The sequence below is a fragment of the Charadrius vociferus genome, unplaced genomic scaffold (assembly GCF_000708025.1).
Source record: "Charadrius vociferus isolate BGI_N301 unplaced genomic scaffold, ASM70802v2 scaffold436, whole genome shotgun sequence".
Classification (NCBI taxonomy): Eukaryota; Metazoa; Chordata; class Aves; order Charadriiformes; family Charadriidae; genus Charadrius; species Charadrius vociferus.
The window spans coordinates 4,215,526-4,232,288 of NW_009649187.1; the positions used below are offsets into that span (position 1 = coordinate 4,215,526).

Sequence of the window (16,763 nt, forward strand, 5' to 3'; positions counted from 1 at the left end):
TCCTGCTGCAGCAGGCATGGCATGGAGAAAAAAGCTCCCTGGTTTGGGACTACTGTCCTAATGCCACAGTTCCCAGGATGTGCTGAGCACTGCAGCTGGAAATATTGGTGACAAACTAATTTCGTGTGCTGCAAGAAGTCCCCATACTGCCATTACCTCTCACTTGTGCCAGGATCGTGTTATTTCTGATGTGGAAGAAGAATTCACAAATGGGCTTTGAGGATAGATACTGCCTCTCTTCCCTTGGGTGGAACTAGCAGTGTGTCCACATCTTTGGGAGCTGAAGGCACACTCAGTAACAACAGCCACAAGAGGGTCTTCTGAAGGATGGGTACATTCCAGGGCTGGTACTACTTAGCACAGGCTACACAACAGGATGAAGGATTGGTCTTGTGGTTAAGACATTGAGCTGTCACTTTGGAGGCCCTGGCTGTAGCTGATGTAGGTTCTTCTTCTTCACTTCTGTTGTTCTGTACTTCCACGTGATAAATGACATGAACAGTAAATTCTAGGAGGGTGAGACCATGTTCCTAACAGCACTTTGAGCACTTCATAGATGGTTGAGTTGCTTCCCTGGTGTGTTCGTTCCTAGAAATAATAAGGTGGTGGTGTCCCTAGGAGCTCTTCCATCCAACTTAAAATATGAGCTTTTGGAGGAGGAGAGGTTTTCTGTCCTTTGTAAATACGCCAGCACTGATAATGAACTGTAGGAGTGTCATCCCAAGAGAAGAAAATCTTTGTGAGATAAGCACAGAGGAACCTGGGAACTGTGGGTTTACCATCCAATTGCTCTAGGTAGCAGCAGAGCCATTTAGGGGCCAGTTACCCAGAGATGGGTTTGGGGATACTTGTATCTGTTTCCAGACTCTGAATGAAGAGGCAGCTTGTCTGTGTGCTGGGCCAGGACCTTAGCCTTTTGGCTGAGGCAAGTTAAAATAATAACTGTTTTCACTAGAAATCTCTCTAAGAGTCTCCATCATTATCCTATACCCTAGGTGGGTGAAGAGCATTGTGATTTCCCTCTGTGCATGCCATAATCCCAGCTTGCTCCTGAAGAGACAATTGGACAATTCACCCTGGAAAGCATGATGACACTTAATTACAGTTTGAGCAAGACCAGTTATGGTCCTTTGTGGCCTGATTTGCTCCTCCCAGCAAGCCGCAAATACCTCAAGGCTGAGCCTGTTGCACCCAGCAAATGTTTGTTGCTCTTGTTGCTATGCTCCAAAGCCCTCCCCATTCGAGGTGATGGACAAATGCAATCTCCTTTTCCCTGAAATGCCAAAGGAAAGAGAAAAATCTTTTGCAAACCAACTACTGTTGTTTTTTTTCTTGAACCACATTCTAGTCTGGTCAGCATTCAAGTGTGGAAATGTGTGGTGCTGTGGTTAAAACAAGGGATGTGAGTCACGAGTCCTGAACTTGTAAATACCGTTTTGGTTGGATTTTTTTCCCCCGAAGCTGCTGCATAACCTTGGGTAGATGACATGACCTGACAGTGGCTCCCCTCACTTCCTCCACTCTGTGACCCTCATCCATAAAAGCTGTCAAAAAAGAGGAAGGCAGTAAATTGTGTGTTGTGAGTGCAGGTTTAGGTTAAGATATTTTTCTCAGGTTTGTGTGGAATTTGGTCTGATGTGGTGGTACTTTGCGATTGGTACTGAATAAAGTATGCCTGATAGACCTTAACTTCGATTAGGTCCATTGTTATCCTTTCCAATTCCCTTTGCTTCTTCAGTTTTTTTAGGGCTCAAAATCAACAGGCTTTGTTATAGATCTGCACTGTGTGTTACTTCAGTCACAACCTCCACAAGGTCCAAGACATGTTGTGATTTGTGCTTTCCTGCAAGATATCTTGTGACACTGGCCATTCTTTCAGGAGGTGCCTGTAGTCCTTTGCGGCATTTTCCTGCTAAGGCAGGACTGGAAACCACATGCAGCTCCCTGCTGAATGGATTGTGATACAAATTATTTGAATAGCTCTGTCTTCAATACTGGGCTGGGTTCTCAGTGTCACTTGCCTCGTGTGCCTAAGCTGGAAAAGTGGTATGAGGCATGTGAGAGCTGGATGGTGGGGATGTGCTTAGCACAAAGTTTATTTTGCTGAAGGGTCCTGGTCCTAGCTTAAAAGGCTAATTTTCTTGGCTGAGCTATTCCTCCTTCAGGTTCCTCAGTGTTGGTTGGTTTCTGCAGGGGAAAGTTGGAAGTAACCCCCTTCTCTCCAGTGTATTTCTGCACTGGTCTTCAAACTAACAGAGAAGACTGCTCCCAGGGGACCCATCCCTGGTTTCAAGCAGTGCCATGCATAGTTGGGACTGTGAACTGTGGAGTAGTGTCTGCAGATGTGAGTGTCTTGGGAACCTATCAGTACTTGATTGTATTCAACTCTCAGTATTCTGATTTAAAGAAGCTCCAGTAGCCTGGGATACTGCAGCTATTAACCTTGCTGCAAAACAGTTCCTATCTGTATTGTAATTCCCTAGTAGATCTGGACACCATTTTCCAGATTACTTTTTGTTTTGGCTAAAAACTGCTTTTTTAGATGGTCTGTACGTGTTTTTGCTTGTTAATGGAATTAGCTGAAGTGGAAAAAATACCTTTGAAAAAGCCTGAATATTTTAATTTTTTTTTTTGGAAACACCTTTTCCATCTGAAACTCAAAGAAAAGGTGTTTTTTTAATTTAACAACATATGTGTTTCAAACCCAAGTGAAACTTATTTTGACGTATTTCTCGTACATGAAAAATGAAGGCTTTTGGTGGTTGTTGACTTTTTCCTCGGCCAGCAAGTGAACCGAAAGATGACTTTTATTGCCACTGTTACGTGCAGTGCGTGCCATGGGCTTGTTTGTGAGTTTGCCCTGGCAACCCACCTCCCTTGTCCCCTGGGGGATCCCCTGGATGGGGTTATCACACACTTTGTGTCTAAAGAAGAGCTCCTGTGCTCTCTCCTCCCTTCCCCACCCCATAAATCCTACTTTCTCAACTATTTGGCTCCTGTAGGCAGGGTGTCTGAGGGCATACTGGGCTTTTGAAGAATTTCTTCTCCCAGCCCCTTTACAAAGCAAGGCTGGTCCCCCTTTGCCTGTGTGAGAGGGGCTCAGGTATTTTGGCTGTCACCTGGACTTTCTGGGTGGCGATGTGGGCCATGTCTCAGCTAAGCCAACAGGTTTTACTCCAAATGTGTCAGTAGCCCAAGGCATCGCTTAGCTGTGTCTCACTGTCACCACATTCTCTCCTCCCAGCCCATACGCAGCTAATCTTCTTGTTTGTCACTCGGGTGTCAGGGTTTCTGAAGCAGGGACTAACTTTCTGTAATGTGTCTCCCTGGGGCTGCATCAGTGAGCCAGTGACCAGGTGGGCGGTTTAGTTTGGTTGCTAAAAAGTAAGAGAAAAGGCACAAATGTTGCTTATAAGGTGTCTTTGTGGACTGTGTGAAGGATCTGTCGTGCCTCAGCTGCTGTTAAACATCACTGCCCCTTCATGGGTCAGGACATGTCTTGTTTGAAATTGTGTTACCTCCCGCATCTTAAAACTCAGTTTAATTCCACCTCGCTCACGCTGTGCTGTAAACAGAGCTTGCTGCTGCTTGGATCATCCTTGTGCATTTGCATTTGTCATTTTGTAATTTTCAATTTAACTTTGTGATGTACCTAAGGCCATAATAGGGTCTTCACTGTTACAATACGAGTGATTCTCAGTCTACAACGCAGTGATTTCCTTCCCCTCCAATAACTCCATCACAGAAGGAGGGAGCAGAAGTGATATGAGTTGACTTATAAAGAGGCCAAATAATACAATGGCTAAAGAAAGAGTTGAACTGATTTTTCTTTTTAAAAGCAGCGATAAAGAAAATAATAATGATACTCTCGTTGTTGGACACTGCCATTTTATTGGACCTTACTTTTAAAATCCTCCTCTCTTCAAGTCAACCCCATTTCCTATTGTCTCTTCCTAGTTTTGGATTACCATCATTTTAAGCATCAATGCTGAGCTGCCAAATAAATCCCCAGAAAATTGTTATTGACAAGAGAGGATTTATTAAACTGGAAGATATTTGAAGAGTCAGATTCTCATGTAAACAAATATTTTATGTTGATGATATTTAATGTTTTGATTTGAGACCTAATAACTGCAAATGGTTTCATATAAAAATTAATTATAAGTTAGTAAATTAATTGTTAATGATTAATGCAATAACCACAGTATAATTAATGGTGATGATTAAAATTTAATTATTAAATAATATAATTAGACATTAATTAGAAAATACATATTTATTGACCTGAAAGCATGATCAGCCACCAGACTGCTGATACAGGAATCTCTGACATTTCCAATATTGTATTTTTCAACACAAAAATACTAACTTCGTCCCAAATGTAAGAGCAGGAATTAGAAGAAGTTCCTTGGATATGCCTGAAAACCAGGCAGGCTTAGGTTTTACGTGGCAAACTGCTTCAGCAGCTCACTAATTTCTAGCCTGTATGCTGTAGGGTAATCAGGGCGATTCCCAGGAAATCCATGAAGGTTTTAATGAGCCGTGACATGTTCAGCGCACAGTCAGCATGAAGCAGTGCAGTGTGAGGAGGCTTTTGGCAAAGGCTGATGCACACAGATCCTGGCTCCTGAGGAGCCAGCTGCTAATCCTGACACTTGCCCAGGGAACTCGAATAGTGGGAACTCTGTAGCACCTCTGTTCAGCTCTTTCTCTATAAAATTGCTGTATCCATAATCTACCTCATTCATAAATACACTTGCTAAACAAGTTTCCCATACTGTTGCTGTTTTAGGATACTCAGTGTAGCTGTTTCTGCTAGAACACTTGTTCTTCATTAGAGGACAGGGATTAACCTGTCCTCTAGTTTTTCCAAGGTACAGCTTTTGCAAAAGTCACTGATCTTAAAGGTATATATCCCATTGGTTTCTGGGTGTATGGATCAAAACCTTCACTTAGCTAAAGTGATTCTGAATTTTTGTAGATACTCGATTTTGTGGTTTTGTAGGTAGCCTAAAACCCCGTTTTTTATTTCTTTTGAGTTTTAGAGCTCCACTTTTACACTGAACTTTAGGAAGTGAAGCTATATGCTGAACCCTGTCCATAGCAAGCTGGCAGTCATCCCAGTGACATCCGTAAATAAAACTGGGGAGAAAGGTGACTACTTTGAGCCCAAGGAAATTATGTTCATTTCAGATTTCAGCATACTAAATGTAATACTTTTGACTGGGAGCTACTTTATTTTTTTAAATTGGTGGTCCAGTGTTTTGTATTGGTCTGCTCAAACTTTAAAAGAATGATTTTATTTTAATTCATTCTAAAATATAAAGGCAAGTATCATGTTCTTACAAAGTCAAAGACCAAGAAATTTCAGTAAACATTTAAGTGAAGCCAACTCTTCCTCAGTCAATGCCCTCCTCTGCTAGTCAGAATTGCAGCACTGAGACTCCGTAGGCAAAAACAAGAGTGAATGAAAACTTAAGCAAAATTTGTAACAGGAAGGATATCTTTTATTAGGTCAACTAATGCAGCTAAAAATAAAACACAGGCATGTTTTTGTGTACACAAACACTCTGGCATGCACGGAGATGAAACTGGGTTTGATTTTTGTTAAATAAACACCAATGAGTGTATTAAAATGAACAGAGAGAAGGGACAGCTACTGGAAGATGGGGTGGATTTTTTAAATTCTGTTTGCTGAAGGTCTCTTAGTATCATGGGTGAAGAGACATGGCACTCTTTGAATTGCCTGGATCCTTTTAACAGTTGTTCCTTTCCACTGAAACCTTGCTGAGCAGTAGCTAAAGATTTTGGGGGAACAAGCACTGGGGAATGATGTACTGGTGAAAGTAGCCCAGAACTAAGATGCGGTGGCTTTCAAGAGGTTCCTGCCTTCCTTTCCCCCCTTCCCCCCCCCCTAAAACCACACACAAAAACACATCCTAGGTGGTCGAGGAGGCATTGCCTAGAAGTACAAAGTGCCTGAATTGCACATGTGATAGTTACACTGGGATAAAAGCTGGAGTCGGGACAAGGGCAGATCCCGCTGCTTCAGTATTTGTACTTTTTGAAAAGCCAATTTGGCCAGCAGCATAACAAGAGCCTAACAAGTGGATGGACATATGGGGAGGCAAAATAATTGTGCATTAGGAAGACTGTGCAGATGTGAGCTGAAGTAAGGGCGTAACTCCATATGGCGCATTGCTGACCTTCAGTTGGTGCCTGAATGACAGTACGCGGTGCGGGTCGCACCATCTGAGGGATGCTGTACTGGCAGCGGGGCTGAAACCAGACAGAACTGGATTTACACAGATCATCTGCTTCCTAGAAAACAATAAAGCAGCTACTGACAGCTGTTGTGCCTGAGATCATCATGGTAGTATTGCACCTTGCAACTCTGTCTCCTTCCCTAAACCACTTAGTGTATACCATGCTTCAGGGAAAAAAAATAGTGTTGCCACCGCTAAAGTGGTGGTGGCTGGTGGCTCTTAATCCCTGTTAATCCCCTGTGCAGGATACCCGATTTCTGTCTATGTTCGCCATGGTTTAAAAGTCTTTATATGCCTTTGGAGAGAAAATAACTTAATCCTTTCAAACACAGAATATTAAAAAGCCTGTGGTTAGCATATTTATTTGAGAAACATCATGGATTTATTTTTTTGTATAAACTAGCCCCAGAGGGCTGTGCGTGTTAGGTAGAATAGCTGTGGCACTCTGTTATTAGGAAAGTGTGATGAGTGGAGGGCTTAATTCTTCAACCTGGAAATCTCTTTGTTGAAATATGCTTGATAAACCCAAACTATGACATGATTTATTATCATGTGTTCTTCCCTCTCCCTTTTGGCTGTTAATCCTAACACTGGCTAAGAGTTCAGCCTCATTTTATCAATGGCTGCTTGAAGTGCTCAGGAGGATTTGCTCCAGTATTCACCAGAAGTCTTTGATATATGAGATTGTAGGCTAACACCAATAATCTTTTGTGAGGAAGTGTCACAATACATACATCGATCATCCAAGCCTCTATCTGTCAAACTCTCCCAACCCAACCGTATTTTTCATGACACAATGCGGCGCATGGCCTTTAAATTACCCATCTGTCTGACAAATCAGTGAGTGTGGCAGAAACTGGCAGCAGTTTGACGTCGCCTATCACTTTAACTGAAGTGAAAGTAATGCAAACAGATTTATGGGATCCCCTTTGATTATAGACTATGAATATATTTGGAATTGATGTTTGGGAGAGAGACACAATAGAAAGGCAGGACAGGCTTGTAGGCAAAAGCGCTAGTGTTAGGTTTGCAGCTTTGCATTTACTATGAGGGAGATCGTTCTGGTAATTTTTTCCTTCTCCGTATGGCGCATCTTAATACCTCTGATGGTTTTTTGCCTTTTTTTTTTTTTTTCTTTTGTCCTGGCTGGTTATTTAGCTGTTCTAAACTCCTAACTTTACAAATATCAAGATTGAGTTTTCTTAAATGTACAGTTTCAGTACAGCTATTAAATATATCTGTAGTGTTCATTGCATGGCAGTAAATATTGCTGAATTTCCAAGTGTGCTCTGAATACAATGGACCACAGTAGAAGACAAATAGCTGACAAGGATGGCTGCTCACTGCAATGTTATAGAATCACAGGTTCATAGAATAGTTTGGGTTGGACGGGACCTTTAAAGGTCATCTAGTCCAACCCCACCGCAATAAGCAGGGACATCTTCAACTAGATCAGGTTGCTCAGAGCCCCATCCAACCTGACCTTGAATGTTTCCAGGGATGGGGCATCTGCCACCTCTCTCGGCAAGCTGTTCCAGTGTTTCACCGCCCTCATTGTAAACACATTCTTCCTTCTATCTAGTCTAAACCTACCCTTTTTTAGTTTAAAGCCATTACCCCTTGTCCTATCGCAACAGGCTCTACTGAAAAGTTTGATCCCAACTTTCCTGTATGCCCCCTTTAAGTACTGAAAGGCCGCAATAAGGTCTTGCCAAAGCCTTCTCTTCTCCAGGCTGATCAACCCCAGGTCTCTCAGCCTGTCCTCACAGGAAAGGTGTTCCAGCCCTCTGATAATTTTTGTGGCCCTCCTCTGGACCTGCTTCAACAGGTCCATGTCTTTCCTGTGCTGAGAGCTCCAGGACTGGATGCAGTACTCCGGGTGGGGTAACAAATTATGTTAGTAAGGATTTGAGTTCTGTGATGGAGTAGAGCAAAGCATTGACTTGGTTTTTTTGATCCAATGATTTACTGTTGTTGCAGAAGTAACCAAGGCCTTGGCTTCAGCCCTTTGCCTCCATGCAAAGGTTCTGGCCCCAGTACAGTATTGCCTTGAACCTGGTTCATAACCAAAGTCTGCTGTAACAAGCCTGGATTTTAGAAAGGGGATTTTATCCTGTTGAGGCTGTTGTTCAAGTGCAGTGGCAAATTTGATGGTGAAAGCTGGGACTGTGAACTACTAAGCATGTCTCGTGTACAGGCAACAACAAGCCCATTCAAACAACTCTTGGATGTAGCTGAGCTCCTGAAGCCCTGAGCCATCCAATCCAAGTGGTAGGGTGTTACCCTTTGGGCGTTAGTACATTTGTTGAATCATTTTCTGAGCTCTCTGGAGTTTACACAAGCTTCTCTTGATATGCTGCTTGCCTTTCTTCAGAGAAGCCATAGACTGAAGTGATTCCCTCCTTTAAAAAGGAAATAGTTTTCATGAATGAAGGTGCAGGCATTGGAAGTCACTTAACAAAATAGATAGTTGTAGTTCAGCCGGGATAGCTTTTTTCTGGATTCCATGGGAAACTGTGATTTGTGGGATTGCTACAGAAACTCAGCCCATTCCCTAAACACATTCAGAGTTTCCTCATGCCAGGCAGCACTGAGCTAGCAGCGATCTGTCATTGGTGTGCGTTCTTGTATTCCCGTGTTATCACAGCCATTGCTAGTTGTGGGCATTGTGATCCACAGTTGCTTAGTTCTGAGATAAGCTTTCCTAAATCTGAAATCCTCCTGAATTTTGCTTGGGGGATGTTGGCGTAATCCTGAGCTGAATTTGGTTTGTTGATTCCAGCATGCAACCTAAACCTCTGGCTGTCAGCAGCATCATAGCTCTGCAGGTCTTTCAAAATGATGGAGGGAAGATGCCTTCTGTGACAGATATTTCCTAAACAAACAAACAGGTTTTTTTCTTTTTCTCCCAGCTAGTGTTTGCCTTGAAAAGAGAGAAACAGGTAACATTCCCCTCTGTGCTAAACTGCATAGGCCGTTTTCATTAGGATGGTTGCTACATGGAACAAAACAGGCCTGCTGCTCAAGGAAAAGGTGATGGCAAACAGACTTCATCACTGATGGGATGAGTACTTTCCAGCTCACAGTTACTTATTTGGAAACCACATCCCAGCTCCTGTAAATGGGCTGTTGGCGGTGTCACTCCTGCATTTTGAGGCGGTCCCCTCTCTCCAGCTTTTGTACATGATGATGAAAGGCCTTTTTGACTTCCAGGTGCAGGCTTCTGCCGAGCTTGTGGCAGCTGGGTTCTTGCATAAGCATCTCCCGCATCCCTAGTTGAGGAGGTGGAGACAGTGATGCGAAGTGTTGCATCTACTCACGCAAGGTTGTGCCTGCAGGATTTCATGAGGCCTCTGCAGAAGTAGCGGGGCAGTTTGTAACAAAACTTTTAGGGGTTGTGGGGAGGAACAAGTACAGCAGAAATCTTGGTATCTGACTGAGGTTGCCATGTTGGTTTTGAAGTGTGCAGGCGGCTCCCTGCAGGAAAGCCTAGGTGGTCTTTGGGGTCTGTCTGTCTCTGTTCCCGACCAGAACTTGGTTAGTGGAAACCTCTGCAAAGTTTTGGTTTGGCTAAAGGAAACCCTGACGTATTTGCAGTTAGTGCCTAGTTGACGAGGACATCCCCAGTGTTTGCTGTTTTCTAAAATGCAAGCTACTGCTGTTTTAAAATCTCCATCCACAGTTCTCCCATCAGGTTCTGCCTGCCTGCATCCCACATCCGTTCTGAAAACGCATTCATTGGAGAGCCCTTTGTACAAGTCCCACAGCTTGTTGGTGTTTGTGAGGGCAGCCACATCTACATCTGGAGCACAGGAGACAGCTGTACTACCCCCAGTATAGTGTTCAAAGCACGGACACCAGCTAGGCTAGCATCACTGTGGAAATGAAAGCTACAGATGGTGTCTTTGCTAAGGTTGTTCCTCTGGTATAATCCTGTATGTGCCGTGAGTTTTTTCAATCACAGCTTTGTCAGTCAGGGATCTCACCAACACAAGCATGACTTTGGTGGAGCTGTGGCTTTAGGCATGTTCTGCATATAGCTCTTAGTAGCAGAGCAGAGGGCACATGTGAGCAAAGTCACACTGGGGAACCTTTTGGTTTAAACCAGTCGTAGGCTGTTCTCTGTAGGCAGGAGCTCTGAAACCCAGGGAAAGCACTGGTTTCTAGTGCTGACCTTCAGGACAGCATAGTCTGAATGTCATGTCTAGGACCCAGTGAATCATACTGGATGAAGATCTCTAAGTGCAGCCTGACCCCTCTGCTTATAGTCCCTTTGGTGAGCTGCTGCTGAGTCAAAACATCTGCTTTTTATGAATAATGAATTTTTCTTTTCCTCTAGGGAAGATGCATAAACTTCACTCGGGTGAAATCGGATGGAACCTCTGCACCTTACAGCCCACCACCAAAGCTGCCACGGCGTGACGATGTTCCTCTCAACAATGCTCCAAGGAATCCTTCTCCTCCTGTGTCTCTGCAGCCCCCTTCCAGGCAGCCTCCTCCTGGACCACCCCCATCCCGAGCCCCTCCTGGACCTCCTCCTTCACGCCCACCCCCGCAGCCCATGGCTTAGAGTGCAGCAAAACCCTGATCAACAAAACATGTCCCTTTGCTGAACACGGCATATTTATTGAGTATTGGTTTACAGTTAAAGATATCAGAATTTGTTGCTGGTCAGCAAAAAAAAAAAAAAAAGAAGAAGAAAAAAAAAAAAAAAAAAAAAGAAGAAGAAAAAAAAAAAAAAAAAAAAAGAAGAAGAAAAAAAAAAAAAGAAAAATTGCCAGTGTCAATTTTAGTGTATGAATATATTTATACCACACGTGCTGAGTAAACATTCAGTGGATAGATTCAGAGCTATGGGGTATAGAAATAAACCAAAATGATCATCTAGATACAGTAGCAGCTTTTGTATGTATACATTTGAAGATCTATTTACATATGACATTTGTCTGACTTGGTATGTCAGATCATTCATTAATAACTTTAGCTGGTACACGTGCCTCAGTTGTTTTGATAGCTGCCACCTGCAAGTTGGTTAAACATAGTTCATTAAGGAATTTGCTTTTTTTCCCTGCAACAGTACTGCATCCAGATGTTAAAATGGAACAATACTTGCAAAGATAACTTTCTGCCTCTGGGTTCTGCGGGTGGAATTTCCGTGAAAGCTTATGGGATAACTATAACAATAATGAGGTAAGATGAGACTATGTGCCAATAACCTAGCAACAGTAATCTCACGTAGAAGAGAGGTATCTTTTTCTCCTGAGAAAAATCAGTTTTGAGCCTGCCATCTCTGCATGTGTTTAGACTTGGTTGCATAGGATAGGCACTGAAGGCCAGATACTTGTTCTAGAAATCCAAACCTTGAACAAGACCTGGGTTCAGATTTGTCCAAAGTTCAGAGGAATTTTGAGAAAAACGTTTTGGCTAGGTGTTTAGATTTCATTTACAGAAAACGTGGTCCAAAAGAGAGCAAATATACATGCAATTTGAGCATGAATGCTGTAATATGCAAACAGCATGTGTTATTCGTATCAGCAGGGTTGAGGGACTGATTCTATTGCTCTTTAATTAGATAAATTTCCTTTTGATCTTACTGCTGAGCAGAACTAGATCCTCTTGTGATTCAAACATGAATTCCTCTATGAGGAGCTTTCTTTAGACAGCCCTGATCCCACTAGTATGTAACCTTGCAGTCTACCTGTGGTTGAGAGGCATGGCGTGATGTGTCGGTTATGAGCATTTATCCCTGTTTATATAATGTTTGGCTAGAGGATTTGCCAAACAGTGTGACTTCTCACCCACGACCTCAATTCTGTGTGTCATCAGAAGGTGATGTGAGCACCCACACAGGGGTGGGAATTCATGACGCGGGACTGTGGGACAGCCCATGAATAGTGTTCACTAAGCAATACCTGAGTGGGTTGTGCCCGGATCATTCCCTAGGGAATCAAAATAACACCTGAGCTTGCTTTTTCTCCACCACTACCTATCGTATTGGAGAGAGTGGCTGCACGTCCCTATGCTGGTTCGCTTTGGCACTGGCTGTGTTATTAGGATAGTTGTAGAAATAATGTTTATGTTGCATTATGACACAGCATATACCTATCTCTCCATCTCTGTGTAGGTGTGGGTGCATAGCACATCACAGTAGTTATTGGCACATAAGTCCAAGATAAAACACTAACTGTATTGTGCAGTTACTCCAGATTTAAGGCCTCTTCATGCAGTTGTTACAGGCATATAAAGTTGCACTGGTACAAATAGAAATCAGGCTTACTATTTCCAGTGGAAGTCCCACTTGCGGAACACCATACCAAGCTCTCTCAGTCTATGCCGATCACTGTGACACGCCGTGTGTATGCAGCTGTGGCTGTCAAAGATAAACTCAGAAGAACCACAGAGCCTCTTTCTCCTCTTGCACTGCTCTGCTCTCTTGAGTTACGCTCTTACCTCATGTATATTGGTGCAGGTAGTGGAATCACACTTGTGGGTGCCAGCTGGCCTTGGAGCTGTTCCTAATTTAGGCCTGAGCCAGCAAAGCAGTCTGCATGCATTAAAATGTCCTGCAGGTCAAGAGGAACAAATTTATGCCCAGGTACTTTACTGACCTGTGACTTCGTTGTGATCAGAAAGGAGAATTGGGGTGCACTCAACCCTGTCCACATTCTTTTTAGTCACTTGAATAGGGTCTGTGTAATTTGGTCCATAAGAATGGATTTCTGTTTGGACGAGAGAGAAGTGTGTGTCTGTGTCTGTGTGTGGGAACTGTGTAGGTTTTTGTTTGGTTTCTCTTCCTTTACAAAAATTGCTCAGAGAGTAGCACTCCTATGAATGGAAAGACCATTTGCAGCCAGTGCAACACACAGTCATCACTTACTTATCTCCGTTTCTTTCAGTTGAAAGGTGAAACTAAATCATGTCAAATTTTCCACTGCAGTTCTGGTGAAGCTCTGCTTTTGACACCAGTGAAAGGTACTGGATGACTCCAGTGAGGCAGTAGGGACCTGGATGTGAGGGAAAGGTGCTTTACAAGCAGAGGTCATTGGCTGGCATTATTTTGGTCATATGGAAGCCTGTGTCAAATAAACTTGCTGGCTCTAAGACCAGTTGTAACGTGTACGTACAGTTGAACCTAACAGCCTCCCATGTTTGGCTCTCTAAGAATAATTAGCCAACAAATGCTAACCAGGAACTGAAAAGGCAGAGGGTAATAAAGCTGATTGCCCTGCCAGGGCAAACGTGCCGTTTGAAGTTTAGCTGCTTGTGAGAGTGGGGCAGAGCACTGCTCTGTAGGTGCCGAGTCTCTTATCAGTAGGCAGTGATGAGATTGAAACAATGCTGAAGCGCGCAAATGAGGTAATAATAAAAGGGAAAACCTGTTTACAGAATTAGTGTCTGCTAACAAAGTTGCATTGATGGGTCAAGAGTAAACTTCAGGTAATGAAAATGTCTGGGGGCCAGATTCTGTATTGTCATGCACCTGTACAGATCTTGAGAGGAGTCAGCAGAGTTGTTGCAGATTTGCATTGCTCTTAATGTGGGTAGAATTTGACTCAGTTCCAGTGAGAATGGAGGCGTTGACTTAGGGAGGGCTCCTCACAATCACGCATCCAACATGCCTGTTCTTTGCAGTTGAGGAGAATGTTCTTGTTTGCTGGAATAGCCAGTCTTGCGGAGATAACAGATACTAACATTTTTTGCATAGCTTGCAAGTGCAGCGAGGAAGGGAGTGGTTTGGGCTTCCAGGTAGTCAGTTCTGTATATGATAAAGCAGGAGGCACCACGAATTTGAAAATTGGATTCAGCATAAATGGAGTTCCCAGCATTTTCGCTATATAAAATTAAGCATGTGGTGTGTAACTCAAGTTTTGGCTGCAGTTTCTGTGATGGGAGTACTGCAGGATTAGTTTGCCAGTGAAGCGGGAAGGAGAAAGTGGACCTGATCTGAATTGCCTTTGCAAAGGAGGGGGCAGTGAATATGCTGCACTGACTACAGAAGGGCCTTTTGGTTGTGTAGAAACATATCTTTTTGCAGTGATCTCAGGCACTATAACAATGCAGTAGGAGGAACTGGTTGTTATTTTACCTTCTGTTGAGCTTGATCCTTACCTGGTGTAAATCAACATAGGCCAACTGAAGTCAAGGCAGTAATACTGGTGTGTGTCAGCTGAGAGCTGGCTCAAAATAAATGAAGGGACAAAATCCTCTAACTGGCTTGATATTTCAATGTGTTTGTTTCGGTATGCTTGTGTGTCAGTTGTGATTACACTAGTTACACCGCTAAGAAATGTTCTCATGTGGGATGATTCCCCTGTATTTTTCAGCACATAGCACCATTTGAAACCTGCAAACCTGCAAAAAGTGAGTATCTAATGCTTCCCCAAATCCAAGAGAAAAATGTGGATTCGGGGGACCTTTGGCTCACACTTAGCACAGATGTGAAAGGACACAAGGTGCAAAGCAGCGGGGAGGGAAACCCCACGTGTTTAAAGCTGATACAGAACCACATTGATCAAAGAGTATTTATGGCCATCTTTCAACCTCAGTGCGTGTATTACCATCTGTGGGAGTAGCCTGCAGAGCAGACGGTCCTAAATGTAAAAAGGAAAAAGAAGAAAGGAAAAGAATCAGCTCCTCTTCTGAATGAGCGAGCATAACAATGAATGACATTATTTCATGAACTGTACCAGTTCAAATGCATGTGCACCTGGTGCTCCTAATGCTTTTTACTCCTGTTGGTCTTTAGACAACATGATCAGTAATATGCTTTCTCTCTTTAATAGTTTGCTGGTTTTATTGTTGTTGTTTTGTTTTTTTAAAGAAACACGTTTCACTGAGAAAACAGCCCTACTTCTGTAAATATAGAGTTTAATTTGGAGGAGACAGCACACTTCTGGATGTTACTGCTGGACAGTTATTTATTAAAAGGGGCTTAAGGTGAATAAATACAGGTGGCTCAGGATACATGCATGCAAGTGTGATAATGCTGTATAGCATTTTCAGTTCTCTGTAGTTTTGGGGGAAGGGGGATTTTTGGGTCATCCTATTTTGTTTAGAAGTTTGTTACTGATCTGATGCTTTTGAATAACGCAATAGATTCCTAACATATAACAGTGCTTGAACAGATGTGTAGATTATGATAGATTTTTCATTTGGGGGAGGGAGGGGGTAGTGAAGGATAAATGTTTTCGTTTTTAAGGGAAAAAAAATGTACTGTACTAAAGTTTTTTAGAAAAAGATGTGTGTTTTCAGAAACAGTGGTGATGCGGGCTGATAGACAGCCGGGTCATGGAGATGAGGGATAGAGGAAGCAGTTGGATTTTTGAGGGACAAAGATGATTTATGTGGGAGTGTGGGTTTGTTACTGGTACATGTGGTACAAATTTTTGTAACTGACATGCTGCTTCCATGTTATAATCATATAACCTTTATGCATTTTATGCGCCTGCTCCATTTTTCTGAGAAAACCTTGCCAATGTAATGCCTGCATGTAAATGTGGGAGATGTAGCCAAAGTCTTATAATCCAACATAATGTAGTCTTAATGGATTCAGAATCAACAATAAAAGTGCTTACTGGTTAAACACTACAGAGAATTTCATTGCAGGGTCATTTTGAGAGGGGATAAGCTTGTCTGTACCTGGTTTCTAATCAGCTCAGCCATCTTACGGTCAGGAGGAGAATGTGGGATTTGGCTGTCATAATTCCCATCCCCAAGTTGCTCCTGATTCATTATTGGACTAGAGACAAGGGTATGCTCTGTGCCTCAGTTTCCTGTTTCTAGCCTGAGAACTTCAATTTTTGCCTAATTCAAAGGTAGGGCATAGTTTGTTGGAAACCCTTTTAGATCTCAGGTAGCAGGGTAGAAACGCTGAGTAAATACCACTGGAGTCAGTGCTCAAACATTGATTGACACATAGGACAGGATCTGAATTTATTGCTGCTGTCTTGAAGAGAAGTCATCTAACGCATAGAAACAACAAAGTAAAAGCCATGCAAGATAAGATGCTAGAGCTCAGGACTTTAGCAAAGAGAAACTCCATGGCAAATCCTACACCTATGAAAGCACTGGAGTCACCAGGCTCTAACCAAGGTCTGTACTCAAACACAACTACTGATTTTTAGGAGTCTTGCCTGAAGGACGCAGGACTGGATCGTAAGACCCCTTCTCCTTCCCTGTCTCTGAAGCTAGTTTTTTCTTCCCTCCCTACTGTGAGTGCTTCCTCTGTATCTCTTCAAGCCCCACTGAGGATTTGGGCTGGGGGGGAAGCTGGTGGAAACATAAGAAGGCAATAAGGTCAACAGGGGTAGGCCACAAAAATCTCCAACCCCAGCAGGCTGCAATTACGGGTAATCAAGGCTGCTGCAAAGCTGCTGAGCTGTGCTATGCTCTCAGTCAGCCCAGCATGGCAGCCACAGCCCCGCATACAATGGGAAAGGAAGCTGCTCCTTGCACACACGCGGTTCCTGGAGCCCGTGTGAGCCTCATCTGCAAAAA

The 16,763-nt window shown here is 43.1% G+C and overlaps 1 protein-coding gene across 1 annotated transcript in view; it reads left to right on the forward strand.

Moving 5' to 3' along the window:
• ANTXRL (anthrax toxin receptor-like) overlaps positions 1-10,836 on the forward strand; it is a 58,471-nt gene extending 47,635 nt beyond the window's left edge. Inside the window, exon 18 of the mRNA XM_009888821.1 lies at positions 10,606-10,836. Coding sequence (XP_009887123.1) covers positions 10,606-10,836 — 231 coding nt within the window. The remainder of the gene's footprint in view (positions 1-10,605) is intronic.
• Positions 10,837-16,763: the final 5,927 nt, after the last annotated feature.